Below are 16,644 nucleotides of genomic sequence, written 5' to 3'. Positions count from 1 at the left end.
GGCGAGGATGATCCCTCAGAGCAACTTTCCCATTTCATGATCGGCTGGAAGAAAAATGAAATCACTTGGAGATATTTGCTCCAAGTTATTTCATATATAATTATTTTTTTAGAAGATCTTAGTCTTTTAAAGGGATTTCAATGCATGTTCCCCTTCCCATTTTCCCTGTCTACAATGATGAAGAGTTCTGCAGCACCCAAAAGCTTGCCTATTTTTAAAAAGTCACCATTGATCAGAAAGATTGTCCCCTTGTGAATTTTGTAAGAGGAGGAGGAGGACGGAGGACTGGATTTATTATGAAACAAGCCAAGTTTGTCAGTGGGAACAGATGGAATGAGGATGGCTCAGAGGCCTAGAGATACATGTGTGCTGCATATCTAGTCTCTTAGAAGACAAAACTATCACCTCAGTTGAGCTGTGATTCCTTACGAAGGGCAAGAAAAACCTGCAAAGGTCTCCTGCCTCCAAAGGCCTCTTGAGCTAAAAGCTGCACATGCTGAGGCTCAGGCACAGATCTGGCTGCAAGCAAACAAGGGTCATAAAAACAGTGCTGTTTTTTGAACATGCGGGTGGTCTGGACAAGATTACCATTTGTGACATGCAGGTACGAAGAAAATGCGACAGAGCGAGATGGACCTGTTTCGAAACCATCTGAAATGCCTCTCAGCCTGGGGTGGGGATGTCATCCGGCTGCCTGGACCTCTTGCTTCCCAGGCGTCGTATGTTCCTTGTGCAATGACACAGAGATGTGGGCGTTGAGGGAAGCTTGTGTTTTCATATCGTTGCACGCAATTGTTTGCATAGAACTCACCCTCCTCTGGGTAGCGACATGCCATTGACAACTGGCACGAGGAGCCTTGAGCCAGGATCTGGCCCACCTGAGTCCCCAATCTGGAGCCCATTTTTCCCCAGACGACCCCAAACTCTCGTGTCCGTGACACTTTGGTGGTTCCATAGTATTTTGCATGTTCTTCTACTCTATTTCTGAAATCCTCAAATTCATCTTCTTGTGGCGGGCAGTGAGAACTTTTAAGCTAAAATACATGGGCATGGTTGGGTCCCGGGCTGTTCTTGCAGTCCCTGGAATGTGACCCTGAAAAAATATCATTGACTTCAAACTGAATCCTGGGACTGGAAAAGGTTTCCCTTACCTTTGATCTGCAGAATGTCCCCCCCCCTTTTTTTTATTGTGAGCCTTCTTCAAGCTCTCTACTTCTAACCCTCTTTGCAGTCACTGTTGTAAAGAAAAAGCCAAGGAGGACCTTCTACCCATCAAATTATACACAATGGATTGACTCCCAAATCAGAAATAGGTTTGAACTGTGCAAGTTGTGTGGGGTGGTTCAAGTGCTTTTATCACCTGAAAACTGTGATATTTGCCATCATTTCTAGTGGCGTCGTCTCTTGATTCTTTACAGCCAGGAGAGGCTGGATTTTTGCTCTACCCTGTGGGGCAAACGGGCTCCAGGGAGAAGTTAGAACTTTAAAGGAGCTGTCCGGGGTGCTGAACTTTTCTCCCACAAAGAGGTCCTGCCATTCCCTAGACATCAGCAATAGATTCTGTGCCCCACAGATATCAGAGCTATGGGTCTGTGCTGGCTGAGTACTGTCCCTGGTGTAAGGATAGGCGTCCACGGAGAATATATGTTTAGTAGAACAACTTGTTACGGTCATTTGGACACACGAGATGTCGGAATTGGTTAAATATATTCCCAATGGCATTGGTTTTCCAGCAAGGGACTGAATCAAAACTATCCAGAGGTGTGTGCGACCCTGGAAATCAACTCTGGGTGTCCTTTTTAACAATAGCCTCCAAGCACACCCTCTTTGTCGCTCTGCTGGTCAAGGAACTTGTTTGAGCAAATTTATAAATCTAAGAACACTTGGTGCTAAAATTCCCCTCCCCTTTTGCTGAAATGGAGTATCCTGAGCATTGTATTCTCGAAGGCTTTCATAGCTGGGATCTGATGGTTGTTGTGGGTTTTTCGGGCTCTTTGGCCGCATACTGAAGGTTGTTCTTCCTGACGTTTCGCCAGTCTCTGTGACTGGCCTCTTCAGAGGACTGGAGTAGGTACAGAGCATGGACAGAGTCCCGACTCCAGTCCACTGAAGACGCCGGCCACAGAGACTGGCGAAACGTCAGGAAGAACAACCTTCAGAACACGGCCAAAGAGCCCGAAAAACCCACAACAACTATCTTGAGCGTGTTTTTTTACTCGCACGTTTTAGGCCGTCCCATGTCTAGAAAGCCCAGTATCAAACATTTTGCAAAAGTCAAAAGCAAGCACCCAAGCTGCGCTGGGTAGCCGTCTGGAAACAATCTCCTGTGAATGGCCACAAAAATAGTAGAGACAACAATGTCATTCCTGTATTTTTAAAACGGTGTGCTTTTCAGCGTCATTTAAAAATCCTCAGGGAAGAGAAAAATAAAGGCAAAAGGGAGGTCAATAGAAGCAAGATCGTATCCCCTTTCCTCTTCCTCTTTTCCAGGCAAACTTTCCCTGGAGGAGTTTATCAAAGGGGCCAAGAGCGACCCGTCCATCGTGAGGCTGCTGCAGTGCGACCCCAGCAGCGCCTCCCAGTTCTGAGCACCTCCTTGGCCGACCGCGCAGCAGACGGCAGGGCGAGGCAGCCTCCCGCGACGGCACCACCACCACCACGACCACCACCACCACACGAGGCTCACCGGGGGGAGGCGGATGAACCCGCTTCCTACAGATCTCCTGCGAGAAAAACTGGATGCGTTCCCTGAAAAACAAACTATGAGCACTGCCAGTGTATTTATCTCTTCTTCTGACTCACAGGTTTTCCCCCTCTTCCTCTCCCTGAACACTGTAGTTTTGTGTGAACGTTACACCATTGCGTGGGGGGCGGGGATTGCTCGGTCGGTGTGGGTGGCCGCCGGGGTGGCCCAGAGGTGGACGGCTTCCACTTCTTGGTGAGCTGAAGCTTGGTTTTGCAAAATGTCTTCCTCCCTTGCCAGCCTCTTCTGCTGTGGTGCATGTTGCTTGTGTGTGTAGCACACTCCGGTCATGACTGCATGCGTGCCGTGTGTCGTTGAGCATGAGAGGAGGAGGAGAGGTTTTCTGGAAGGCAGAACCAGTCCCCCCCCCAGGGGGTGCTCGGTCTTCCAGGCTCTTGGTGTGGGGTGGGAGTTGGTTGTGGGGAGGGGGGGCGAAGATAGATTTCTGGAGAGATGGGTCTGAAATTTGAGAAGGCTGGGGTGGGGGAGGGAATGGCTCGGGGAAGGGCACGGGGGGGTCACCATTGGCCAGCAAAATATTACATGATGCAAAAGAAGCACAACTTAGGCGGCTTTTTCAGCGTAAATGGAGTAAATCCTGCTTGCCACCCGGCTGACGAGGGCCGGTCTACTTTCCAGCATATTCAGATGCCAATAGTCCTCTCTCTCTCTCTCTCTCTCTCTCTCTCTCTGAAAAGAGGGAGGGCTTGACTAAGTAACCTTTAGGTGTCCCCAGATAGTCTAAAAACATTGGCTAAAAGGAATGATGGGCTATAGAGTAGCGAGAGGCAGAGCTAAGGCTCCCTGGGTTCAGATCCTTCGCTGGTCTTCCAGTTTGGTGGCGGAGTTCAATCCTTTGGCACGGTGGGGTGGAGGGTGGTTACCTCCTTTTTAAGCCCTCCCCCCCGAAGGTTTCCTTCCTTCTTAAACATTCCAAACTTCCTCAGCCTTCAGGAGCATATGTTTGCCCCCCCCCCAGAGAACCCAAGTAAACCCCTTCTTTTCCTTCCCCTTAGCTGAAGGGGGGGGAAGCTCTTTCTACTACCCTGTTCTTGCTCCCACCCTGCCTGGGCCTTTGGAAACAGGCAGGAAGTCTGTCCCCCCACTTCTCCTGAGCGCCTCCCTGGGCTCCCCAAGGAGGCATGACTCCCAATCCCCGGGGGGGGGGGGGTGAGGCATCAGCCGTCAGGCAGTACTTTAGCATCTCCAGATTATATTGCACGGATGCTGCCTCTGTTAGCCTGGAGGTCCACCCACCCACCCCTTGACCCCAGTCAGGCAGGATCCCCCAAGCATGGACAGAAGGCTGGCTGAGTTTAGACAACGTGGCCTTGCTCTGGGGACATTTAAAACCAGGGACGTGCTCCCCCGCTCCCTTTGTACCAGTGCATATTCAGGGATTGGGACACCCCCCCCCCCCCCGGTCTCAGTGAGCAAAGAAAGACAGCTCCCTTACCGGGTTGGTTTCGGGTGGCCGGTCGGCCAGGTCTCTCCAGGGCATGAGACGAGGCACCTCCTGGGGTGTCCCCGAAGGAAAGGGAAGTGAGCAACAGCTGCGGCCACAAGGGAAGACCAAGGTCCAGCTGGGCAGGCTGGGAAGTGCTCTCGTGTGCCAGCCAAAGCCACCACAAAAGCTTCAGAGCTCTCCTTCGTGGCAATGTTGATCCGTGTGTGTGTGTGTGTGTGTGTGTGTGTGTGTGTGTGTGTGTGTGTGTGTGTGTGTGTGTGTGTGTGTGTGTGTGTGTGTGTGTGTGTGTGTGTGTGTGTGTGTGTGTGTGTGTGTGTGTGTGTGTGTGTGTGTGTGTGTGTGTGTGTGGCCTCGCCTATAAAGGCAACATCAGAAACCAAGCACACCTGCTTGGTTGTAACCTGTAGCCAGGTTACATTTGCATACCTGCACTCACATCAGGTCCCATCAACAGTTCTGCTTTTATGGATTTGGGGAAAAATAGATTCCACCACCCCCTGTCTTTTCTGGCTCTTGTCCATGAAACACCCACCCGAAATGCAACAGGAAAAATAGAGTAAAGAGTCTTCTGGGCTGGTTCTCTCCCAACCCCCGAGCGAAGAGACCCGAGTCCCTCTTTCTTCATCCAGCTGTGTTTTCAGGGAGGGGGATTTAGGGTACAGACAAAGGCCTTCTGCCATGGAGGGGGGGAGTCTCTTTGGGGTGCAGGTCAATGAGCTGAGATTCAGAGATAAACCCAAGGTTTAACTGTCCTCCTGCTTTGTCCTGACAGCGTGGATTAATGGAAGAGGTGCCGGTTTGTGTGGAGTGCATGGACCCCCCCCCCGGCAAAACGCACACCATTCATGGAGTGCGGGGGGTGGACAGTCCATTTGACCCTTTTGGAAATGCGGAAGGCCCCCCGACTTGGCTTTCCAGCTTTCTCCGAGAGGCGATTTGCTTTTCCTGTTGTTGTTCTTCCCTCTGAGGGATTCCCAAAAAGCTAAAAAGTTGGCCCATCCATTACTTCTTAACCCATTAACTGGGTAATTTAATTAGAAAGCAACATTCAGTTTAATTTACAATTTCTGAAACACATCACCGCAAGTTATTCAAAGGAAAGGTGATTATCTGTACAGTTTTCCCCCTCATTCCTTTTAAGAAGAATCATAGTGAAATGAAATCCTTCCACAGTTACAGGCCCTCCTCCGGCCAAAATCCCCCCCCCCTGCCCCCATAGTCCATGAAAGTACCGGTCAATTGACCTCTGGCGCCATGCTTCCACCACCCCCACCACCCCTTTGCCTCCTCCAAGTGGGTCTGCAGGAGGTCTCGTGGCTGACCGGGGAGCTCCCGGTCGCCTCCTGGTGACTTCTCTACCTCAGGAAAGACCGAGGGTACGGCTGCCCCCGCGCTCCGGAGGAGGGCCCCACTCCACCCGACCGTGCCGGTCAAAGCTTCAGTTGTTCAGTCCACTTATCACAGGAGTGCATGTTGGAGGCGTCGGCAGAGGGAATCGTGGGGCTGTTTGGTTTTTAAGAATACCTTGAAAATAAAAGGCTTTCTCTTTTGTCTGAACGCAAGCGGCCACGGAGTCTTTTCAGCGGCCCCCGGGAGCCGGTCTCAACCAGCGGGACTCGGGAGAAAGGCCCCCAGGGTGGCCGCAGGAGAGGCACCCTTGGGGTGGGTTTTCAGGGCGAAGCAGGAGGGGGCTCTGGTTGGAGCCATTGGGGGGGGCCGAGGCCATTGGGGAGAGACCAGGGCATCACCTTCAGCGGCCCCATCGCTCCGCCTCTGTGGACAACGGTGGGCCCCCCAGGTGGATGACCGGGAAGGAGCTGTGGAAGCATTTGTGGTCCCTCCATGAGGGCTGTCTCCACTCTCAGCAAGCATCCGTGCGCATCTAAAGCCACACGGTCTCCGTGCGGTCCACCCTCAGGAGATCCCGGCCCTCGCAGACTTCGCTCTTCTCCACGGTGGTGAACTGTAGAGAGACCTTGTCATGGGACAGATGAGAATTAAGTCAGTGCTTGGAAGGTGGGACAGCTCCATTTCCTCCTCTCAGCTGGCCCTTTCGGTGCCCCCGTTGGGCCTGGAAGTGCTGGCCGAGAGGACTTCATCCCTCCCATTTCTTCTCCCGGCGAAAGGGTGGTGGTGGCAGCAGTCAACGCAGCTGCACCCTTACAAGCATCCTCTCGGAAGGGCCCTTTGCTCCTCCTGCCCCTTCCTCATGTGGGGAAGAGAGGAAAGGAGCAAAGCAGGCGCCTATTGATCCTTTAGCAGAGAGAGGGCTTGGTGGGCGAGTGAAAACACCCCCAGGGGAAAGTGGGTCAAAGTGGGGTGCCTGGTGAATGCCCCAGGTGGAGAAGGCTTCCGCAGAAGGGAAGCTGGTGATCCCAGGGGCCATGGCCAGCACCATTGGGTGCCCAGCACCTCGCCCCAAAGTCATTCCCCCACCCTAATGGAACAGGGACCTAATCGGACGTGGTAGGGAGCCCCGCAGGTCCTTCCCCAAAAGATGGAGAAAGAGGACAAGAATCGTCATCGAGAAAATGCAACGGGGCAGCTCTTACTTACCTTCTTCTTGCGTGTCCCCCGGCAACACAGCTTCATGTTGAGGAGGACACCTGTGATCAGAAAGCATCGGATACTGAAGATGATTTCCACGGTATCCAGGAAGAAGGAGATACCCCAGAGGACCAGCGCAGAACTCTGGAGAGTGACAAAAAAGACCTCAGCAAGTAGACAATGAGTCGGGAACCGATGAACTCGCTGTTTCACAGACTCGGAGAAGGGCCCCATCCACCACCATCACCCCTCCACCCTTGCCGAGATCAACCCATGTGATCCAAGACACAAGGCTTCATCGCCCTATCAGATGAAGCAACGATGGAGCCCGACAGGTGGCATGGCTAAGGGTGCCCCCCCCCCAGCCCCCAGAAAGCACCCGTGTTCCTTCAGGGATCTTTCCACTGCGAGACAAAAAGGATTTTGTAAGGGTAAGGAGGGCTGCAAAGCACGGAAATAAACCACAAAAGTATCATGACTGTGGGGGGTAGTCTGTCAGGCTGCCCCGAACCCTTCTGATCTCGACTGATTTCGGAAGCTAAACTGGATCAGGCCTGGTTAAGACTTTGCTGGGAGGCATTAAATGCAACACATACAAAACCCCCCTCAAAATCACTCCCCCTCCCACCAAGAAGGATCCTGAGGGTTTTGCAGGAGTTTGGTTGACATTGTTTATGGTGAGCCGGTTGGCAGATGAGACAGGAGATGGACAGAGAGCCCCAAATTAATGAACGTTCCCTGAAAGGCGCGTGATGGGGAGTGTGGGCTTGGTAAATGATAGCACATCTCAGCCAAAGCAGGAGAGACAGAGTCGTAGTCCTGCTCACGAGGATCCAGGGCTCCACCCAGGTTGCTTTGGGGTCCCGCCAGGGGCAGGGACGCTCCGTCCTAACCTGATCTGGGCCTGTGGTCCAGAAAAGCAACTCGGGAAGACGATTTCAAAGCACCCAGCCAAGCCTTTCCCCACTTCTGCTCAATAGCTGGCCTCCGCCCCCCACCCGCCCGCCCGCCCCAAGGGCTCCCCGTGACAGGGGCCCCCGTGCCCAGGCAGCCGACTTACATAAACCCGGGTGGGGTCAAAGGGGCACTCGTGGGCAGGCTGGTTGGATTTGACATCAAAGGGGCAGAGAGCCAGGAGGGTGCGGCCCTTGTTCACAAAAGTGACCACGATGGCCACCGCCAGGCCTGCCATGCAGAAGAGGGAGAAGAGGACGCTGCTGACGCTGAGGGACAAAACCGTCCATTTCTGCCAGGGAGAGAAAGCACGGGTCAATTTGCTCACCCAAGACCGAGCCCCCCCCCCTTGATCTGGGGAAATCATTCATCCTCCAGCTTAGCCACCGGCTCAAGCCGCTGCCTGGGCTCTGCCAGATTCTTGCCATGATGCCCATCCCCGTCAAGGGGAGTTGGGCAGAACACCCTTCCTTCCCCCTCCCAACGGTGCCGCAGGAGATCATTCTGCATGACGCTGGTTCTTGCATGCCATGAGCCCCCTCTGAAGTGCCCTAAAGCACAGGCTGTGGCACAATCCAATATTGGTATAAAACGCAGCCCGCTCCGAAGTGCAAAACCCATTCATAAACCTGTCCGTCCTGTGCTTCTCTCAGCCTAGTAATCCCTCAACAAGTGGTCTTCAAGACCTCCTGAAAGAACAGGTCCATGGCCAGGTAGTTCCTGTCCCTCCCCCCTTGATGCTGGATGGGATACACAGCACAGCCACATGCCAGGTAGTGTGGCTACAAAAATCAGCTTGGAGAGATTCCTCTTGAGCAGGAAGAGGTGCGAACTTGAGGGCCAGGTGGCAACATGGGAACCAGCCGTTCGTGGGTGAGGCGGTTGGCTCTCCGTGTTTCTTCTGCTGCAGCCACCGGGGAGAGTTTGCAACTTCCGCAGCTATCAGCTTTGCCTGCCCTTGGGTGGGGCAGGCAAGCTGAGCTGCCAGTAAATTAAAGTAAGCAAGTTTGAACAGGAAAGAAAAAGGCCTCAAGTTCAAAGTCCACCTGCCCTTGACCAACAAAGGGAAGGGCAGCTTCTGAAGACAGCTGAGTGTAACTGAGAATCTGGAGGGGCTCCGTCTGGTTGGAAACACAACCCCCTCCCGGTCCCTTGCCGGGCAATGTTTCCCAGAGGCCACAAGAGAAAAACGTCTTACCAGCCATTTCCGGGACACGTATCTGGACAGCACGATGGCGGCTATGCCACAGAAGATGGTCTGCAAAGAAACACAGATGTCAGGAAGTGACACTCCCCCCACCCCGCTCCCCAAGAGTAATATGAGCTGCTATTTTGCTTCTCCCAGGAAGGCTAGCGAGAAAGGGTCAGCATTTCAAAGCCAAGCTATCAATGGAGGCAAAGGGATGGGGCATTCAAAGAATTTGGACATGTTCTCTTTGATCTCAAGACCCTAAGAGGTGGCATGCTTTAAAAAGAAGAAGCAGAAGTAGTCACACGTTTGGCAAAAATACACTGGCTTTTTGAACTCCACTGCCATGTAACTGTGAGCTAAAATGAATCAAAATCCCCTGTCATTATGGTGGGGCCAGGAAGAGAGATGACAAAAAGGAACACATTGCAGAGAATCTGAGTTGAACATCTATCCCCAGAGATGAAAGGGGGGCTTTTTTCCTGCCCACTTAATTCTAAAACCGAGCCAGCAGGAACCCTGATCTCAGGGAGGCTGATTCTGTGTTTGTATCCAGTCCACAATCAGAGACGATGTGGCATTTCCTTATTTATTACATTGATACCCAACCAGTGAGGTTTGGAATGAAAGGCATTTACGCCTCAATATTCCTCTGGGGTGGAGGGCCTGTTTGAGTCCGGAGAAAAGTGACCCAGACGTGGAGTAAAGATATAATGTAATATATATGTTGGGGACCACAGGGCTGGAAGGGACCCTATGGTGTAAAGAGTCCAACCCCTACCAAGGAGGACCCGTGGGGGGAATTGAACTCCCAACCTTTGCGGCCAGAGACCTTAAACCCAATAAATGAACATTTATATGCCCGGTGACCGGGTTTGCTTCTTGCTGTTGCACCACCAAGTGACCGAATCCGCCACCCCCACCCCTCCTTTCCATTGTGCTGCTTCTACCCCCCCCCCCCAAAGGAAAGCCCAGGAGATTAAATGCATACCAACATGGCAGAAACTGCGGTAATGATGTTGGAAACGGCATACTGCAGAGAAATGGTGTCCCGGGGGTTGGCGATGTGGCGCAACACCGTCCCGTGCACCAGAGCCCCTGTGATGAAGTTCAAGTGGCCGATCACGATCAGGATGAGGCCCGTTTTCATCAAGAGCTTCTGAGTGGCACTGGAGTCCAGGTGATCTGAAAAAAAAAAAAGCGGGGTTTGTTGGAACTCTGGTTCGACAGAAACAATCAGGGTTTTCTGCACTTTTTTTCAGCTGGCCAACCGCTCTTCTCACCCTCACTTCAAGCCCAGCCACATCCCACCGACTTCCCCAAGGGCATTTCCAAGAAGAGCAAAAACATTTTGGACCTTTTTTTCTAACAACGCTGCCATGCACTCTAGCCCCATGTTTCCCCTGAATTCCCTCCTGTCATAGCAAGATCTCATTCCTGCTTGCTCTCTGCCATTCTAACTTCATCTCTGTGTATATGAAATTAGGATTTCTCTTTAAAAAAAGGATCATACTGTTGGGGAAGGCAGTAGGAAAAGAGGAAAACCAAATACAAGACAGACTGACTCCCTCAAGGAAGCCACAAACCTGAGTTTGCAAAAGCTAAGCAAGTCTGTTGAGGACAAGACACGTTGGAGATAGCTCATTCTATAAGTCATCATAAATCAAGGGCAACTTAACAGCACACACAACAACAACAACTCCCCCATAGCATACATTTTCTTCTCTAAATGGGAGAAAGAAATACCACTTGCTTACTCTCTGGACCGCTCAGGCTCCTGCTCCCAAAGAGTTCACAATTAAGAAACGTGGAGTTTGCAAATGAAAATCCCAGTGTTTAATTATTTAGCACCCCCCCCCCCAGAATGCAAGGAAAGACAACCAGAGGCCCCGAAGTTTGCTGTAGAGCATCTGATTATAACTCTAAGGGCTTTCAGAGGTGTTTGGGGGAGGCAGAAAATGTATTTTAGAATAATGCATTTCCTCAATTTATTTCCTTGCTTCTGATCGAAAAATAACAAGTAACGCAACATTGTGTAGTTAATTTGCTTTGTTCTGCTTTGTTCTTCTTCCCTTCACAATTGTTTCCAGGTTACGGAGCACAGACCAACATATTTACCCTGCTTTGTGGGGGGGGGCACTGATTTCCACCAACTAGGGTACCTGTAAACCCAAGTGTAATGTGGGTGGGGAGGTGGGGGCTGCCTGGTCGGCTGAAAAATGTTCCAGGTGGTCTAGCAGGGCACATGGAAGCTTCCAGTGAATTGCAAAACCAGCCCTTGTTTTTAAAACCTGGAACCTTGTGAAGCAGCATTAAACACAATTTCAGTGCACTCACATTATGCAAGGTGATGGACTAGCAGTGTTTAAAACCGCCCTGTTTAATTTTTCATTCTGATTTTCCAGTTTACAATGCGCTGCAGGTTCATTATACTCAGAGACAGGATAGGAAAGAGGCCATAAATAAAAAATAGGCAACACTTTACTAAATCTGTGCTGTAAAATTAACACTCTTGCTTTCCGCCCATCCCTTGCACATCCACCCAATGAATAGCAACAATATTTTGCCTATGACGGCACAAGTAATGTGGTGGCGGCTGATGAGAGAAATTTCAGCAGAATCAGGCCTTGCACAGCAAGAGCCGGTGAAGAGATCAAAGATGGTGCAGAAGAAGTTAGCAGTCACAGGGTCTGGGGGGGATAAAAGAAGTCAGCCTGGCAGAGCAGATGCTGGGAAAAGCTTGACATCATTCTCAGTGTTGCCTTCTAGCCAGAAGGGTTCCCTTTTTATCCTTCAAACAAGTAACTTTCCCAAGACGTTGACATTTGATGGGCTCGTCTGCATAGAGCTACACGGCACCATGAGTGCGCCCTGCTGATGGTTGTACGTTTGCAAAGGGAGGGGAGGGGAATCAGGAGAAAGCTTGTGCGTGTGATCCAGGCCATGCTGGAGATGATGCCAGGAGCTGATGGAGTTGGAACAGTGTGCCTGGAGCCAGCCAGGCACCTAGTGGAAGAAGCCACGCCATCCTCAGGCCATGGCGTCGCCAGCTCCTGTGCTATGATGTTCCTCAGCGCTCGTTCCCAGAAATGGTCATGAATGAAGTAACCCGGGACCCGCCTTCCTCTTTCCCTGGAGGAAAATCCCCTCTCCAGATAGCTGTGCTGGGAGAACATTTACAGCCGGGGATTCTTTTCCGAAGGAACTTTCCATTCCCAGAGGAGTTAACTGGAAACTCATCAGGGCCTGTTGATCTAAGGAGTCATAAGGAAGTCCGAAATAATGTGGCATTTCCTATCCAAGCCAGCCATGGAGTCTTTAAAGATTAACCACTCGTCAAACAACACCTGCTAGCAGGCCAGGTCATCTTCCTGCTGGGAGGACATCCTCAAAGGATCAACAGTGGAGGGTGCGGCGGTTGGAAGACACCCCCCACCCCGGGAAGGGTGGATTTCAAAAGACAACACGCCAGTTGCCGGGACGGGACTTTAGACTTTGGCTTCTCAGCTTGGTGGGGGCAGGGTACTTCTCGAAAGTCAGATCACTGAGAATACCTGTAGGGACAGGTGGTTTTCCTACGTGAGGCTTCCCACCTCCCCATCTTCTTTTTCCCCCACGTGCCAGCACAGAGGCCAAGGGCCGGCCTCTTAAGGACCGAGGGGTTCATGAACGTCTGTTGCGTGCACCACCCCTGGGGAAGAGTCAGAGGCTGTCAACGGAGGCTGGGTTTTTTACATGCCACCAAGGCAGTTCGGATTTATGGCCGCGACCCTTATGAATTCATGACATCCAAAGGCTTATATCATTAAGGCTCAATCCATCTCATGGTGGGTCTCCCTTTTCTCCTGATGCCTTGAAACTCTTTGCAGGACGATGCAGTAATTCTTCTCTTCTCATAATATGCCCAAAAGACGATAGCCTCAGTTTAATCATTCGGCCTTCAAAGGGCCCTCTGGGCTGGAGTTGATCTACCAGCCGCTCATTTGTCTGTTGCTGTTAATGTACCACTCAATCTCTTCTAACTGATGCCAACCTTAATGGGACTTTTAAGGTATGTTAGACGTTCAAGGAATTTACTGTTATCAAACACCCCCATGAGTTTGATCGAGCAAGGATTTGAACCCAGGTCTCCAAAGCCCTAGTCTTGACCCTCTTATTTATTTATTTATTTATTTATTTATTTATTTATTTATTTATTTATTTATTTAATATCCCGCCTATCTGGTCAGTCATGACCACTCTTACAAACACATCTATCCTCTCTCAGGAGAAGAGCTTTCTGTTAATTTCCACTGCCGAAGAAGACCGTTGGCATTTAATTAAATCCCAAGAAATGAAATGAAACAAGACAAAAACAGGTGGCACCTTAAAGACTAAATATTATATTTTAATGTAAGCTTTCCTGGACTCGTCCACTTTGTCAGACACTAAGTGACAGAATGAATTGGAATGAAGTGTAGATGAAATACCAGTTTCACCTTCTAGATGTTTGTTAGTTACATGCAATAATTAGGCTTCTGTTTGTTTTAGGGTCCTGTTGTAAAAAAAAAAAAATTCAGGAGGACAGAAAAAAGACACCAGGTCTGAGCAGAGATGAGATGGAGGTGGGTGGGGGAAAGAGAAAAAAAAGAGAGAGGGTGGGTTGGAGGTGCTGAGGACGCAGCAAACCCCACAAGGGGAAAGAAAGAAGGAAAGACGTTAGCCGAGGAATCTTGTGTATTAAGGTAGGGGGATATAGACAGTTTTTACCTTAGAGCCTTGTGTTCCTCATCAGATTTAGGCAAACCATTTCACCTATCCCTATGCCTAAACTTAAATAATAATCATCATCAATGTGCCACCAAATTCTTGCATCTCAATATCAACTGGCCCCTTTACTCCCCTGGGAAATGTGAAACAAACTAAACAGATGCACCAACCTCAGATTACCTGAGTCCTGGTTTGTAGTTTCCCGTTCGAGGCATGGAAGTTGAGCAGGTGAGATAAAAATACAACTCACAGGGCCCAAACCCAGCAGATCGTGGCTTTGCCAGTGGGGGGGGGGGGAATGGACCTGAAGTCTTATAAGTTTGAATACTCTTGGAATGCCTGCTGCTAAAATTAGGACTCTTGGCCTAAAAAATGCACGGTACACATGCTTAGTTTTCCACCAGAGTAGAAGAGGCACGCTGGCACATGCATGCAATTCAAACCTGTGATCTTGCACATACAGGGTGTGACTGCCCTGGGTTTTTACTGAGGAAAAACAAGGTGTGTTGCGGCAGTTTCCCGGGCTTTTTCGATTCCACAAGCCACATGACTGGAGCAAGTTTGGAAAAGAAGGAAGAACCCCACCCCCCCCACCCCCGGTGGGGCTTAAGTCTACCTGAGAAGCTGCACCTTTCAACCTGGATGGCTTTCGACCTGCACCGTGAGAACGGACAGGGTACAGGTGCTGAAACCCAAAGGTTAGTGGAATGAGGATTTGGACCGACAAGTCTCTTGCCTCCTTCAGTTGGTGGGGGGGGGGGGAGGATGATGGGCCGGGCCTGCCAGTCCAAAAGGCAATCTTTCTCTGCATGGGTTTAAAATGTTTTTGAATTCATAAACTATTTCAGGGCAGGGGGGGAGAGGGCACATCCTCTTCTGCTTGGAAAGTGCCCTGAACTTGTAAATAATAATTAATCGCTCCCTGGGCTTTCAGCCGGGCTGCCCAGGATGGCTAAGGAGGCCATGCGGTGGGGGAGAGGGGAGCCCCCCACCACCTTCTGAAGGATTTCAGGGGGATCCTCCTGGGTGACATTCAGGGTGAGGCACAACCATCTTCCCACGGACGGGCAGCTTGCCCTGACTCTCGCTGGTTGACCTTGGAGTGGAAAGGACTCACCCAGGCGACACATGGTAGCCGTTGCCGGTTTGAGGGGCTCAGGCCATGGAAAGCTTCTCCGGGGAGGGGTGTGTGTGTCGTCCTCTCCGCTCTCACATCACGCCTGCAAGGATGCAGCCACCTCCACGGCCACTTTAGTGCTTCTTGACCTCCTGATCGATCGGCCTCTTTCCCACTCTCTGCCTCCAGCGCATCAGCTCCTCCTCTCCTTCTCCTCCTCCTCCTTCGGAGACCTACAGCTGCAGTTGGAAAAATCAGCTCTTCCTGTCTGACCAGCTCTCCGGGCTCCAGAAACAAAAGGCCCAAACTCCACCTTCTCCTTCCCGCAGGAAATGTGATTCACCTCCCAGACCCCACCCTCTCCGGGTGTGCCAACCTCCCTTGACTTGCTCCCCAGGTATGTGACGGCTTGACTCAGCCTGCCCAGAAGCCCTTCCGAGCTCACCTGCCTTGGCAACCCATTTCCCACTGCAAGGGGATTCCCGTCGCCTCCCTCTAAAAGTGCTGTGACAGAAAGCAAGGAGGAGAACCTGAACCTGCCTCTGGAAATGATTTGCATCCAGCAGAGCCAGGGCTGCGGATCCTGAGCCACGATAAGATTCTGTTGGGGAAATCCTGCTTTTCAAGTTGCCCAAACTGGCAATTCAGGACATGCCGAGGGTGCAAAACAAGACACGCCGGAGGCAAACGAATGATCTCCATGCCAGGAGTTCTTCATATTCACTTTTGGCCATAATTATAGTCATTATTTGCTGGACAAATAGTTGTTGGCATTCTCAAGAGCTGCTCAAATTCTTATCGAGGTATCTCAGATTTTGGAATGCCAAATCTATGCTCTACCTTCCTTGCTGCCTCCAAGCTAGCTTGGGGGCATACTGGAGTTTTCCTTCCTTTACGAGACATACCTCTCCATTACCTTTGTAATGTCACACATGGCACACTTTTGTCGCACCCTTGCTGTCTTCTAGAAGTACTGCCCAGGAATAGATTTTAAGTGGGCTTTGTTTTTATTGGCCTGGAGGGCAATGCTGATATTCTTGTCTTAGTGAAAAGATTAACCCATATGCAAAAGAGGCAAGATGGTACAGGATATAAATGTTTGAAGAAGCTGAGTTTGTAACCCACAAAAAGCTCACCGTGAAATAAATCTGCCAGTCTTAAGGGTGTCACCAGATTTTGCTCATTTTGTTTTGGCTTTGTAGTACATGGAACAGGGGAGCATGGGTACATCTTTGACGACAAAGAGCCCGTTTTGTTGCAGCAAAAACAGTAAAAAGTTTTTTTGGCTCTTGAAGACAAATGTTGTTTATTACAGTGCAAATTCTTGGGATTTTCGCCCACTTTACTAGACCCCTAAAACATTTATCTAGAATTTCAAGTGTGTGCATCGCCATCATCTTAGAACTGCATTGATGGCTCCTCCCCTTTCTACTTTTGTGTAGTCATAGCTAAGCCAAACCTCACTTCACTGCTGTGAGCCCAACATATGAGTCTTCGAGGATATTCTGGCTCCGCCTTCGAGTCTCCAAACTTCCAACACCTGTAAGTGCAAATGCTCACAAAGCTACATTGAGGAGACAACACCCCCTGACCATAGAAGAGTTCTCTCTTCCCATTGCCCTGCGGGTGGACGCTGCTGGAGACAGAAGGCTGACTTGGGCAGGGCAAACACAGCGCTGCAGTGTGGGAGCCTTACTTCCTCAGCAGGCCAGCTGTGCATATTCCATTCTTTAACTTCAGTATGTCCATGATTTCCAGCGTCGTCCTTGCTGGTGTATTTTGGGGGGAGGAAGATGGACATCACGACAGTACAGATCACTCAACAGATCCTTAAACCAGAAGTCTTGTTCTGATAAGCCAGCAAGACAACAGCTACC

At 50.7% G+C, this 16,644-nt stretch overlaps 2 protein-coding genes across 3 annotated transcripts in view; one reads left to right on the top strand and one right to left on the bottom strand.

Annotated features, from left to right (window-relative positions):
- The window catches only part of HPCA (hippocalcin), a 31,980-nt gene extending 26,212 nt beyond the window's left edge, over positions 1-5,768 (top strand). For both annotated transcript variants that reach the window (XM_020800628.3, XM_020800627.3), the window contains one exon: positions 2,491-5,768. In XM_020800628.3, coding sequence (XP_020656287.1) covers positions 2,491-2,588 — 98 coding nt within the window. In that variant the 3' untranslated portion in view covers positions 2,589-5,768. The remainder of the gene's footprint in view (positions 1-2,490) is intronic.
- Positions 5,214-15,035, bottom strand: TMEM54 (transmembrane protein 54). Its single transcript, XM_020800670.3, has 6 exons — positions 14,768-15,035; positions 9,893-10,086; positions 8,911-8,970; positions 7,819-8,004; positions 6,768-6,902; positions 5,214-6,186 (listed from the first exon to the last, which is right to left on the bottom strand). The coding sequence occupies exons 1-6, from the start codon at positions 14,778-14,780 to the stop codon at positions 6,094-6,096; spliced, it is 681 nt and encodes a 226-aa protein (XP_020656329.1). The 5' UTR covers positions 14,781-15,035; the 3' UTR covers positions 5,214-6,093.
- Between the last annotated feature and the right edge of the window lie 1,609 nt (positions 15,036-16,644).

The sequence above is a fragment of the Pogona vitticeps genome, chromosome 9 (genome assembly GCF_051106095.1).
Source record: "Pogona vitticeps strain Pit_001003342236 chromosome 9, PviZW2.1, whole genome shotgun sequence".
Classification (NCBI taxonomy): Eukaryota; Metazoa; Chordata; class Lepidosauria; order Squamata; family Agamidae; genus Pogona; species Pogona vitticeps.
The sequence above is the reverse complement of the archived record's forward strand: the minus strand, read 5'-3'. Positions and strand labels throughout refer to the sequence as shown.

Coding starts and splice junctions, on each gene's coding strand:
- TMEM54 (XM_020800670.3), bottom strand. Junction 8,005..8,910: donor ACGTGTCCCGGAAATGGCTG/GTAAGACGTTTT, acceptor TCTCCCTGGCAG/AAATGGACGGTTTTGTCCCT. Junction 6,903..7,818: donor TTGACCCCACCCGGGTTTAT/GTAAGTCGGCTG, acceptor GTCACTCTCCAG/AGTTCTGCGCTGGTCCTCTG.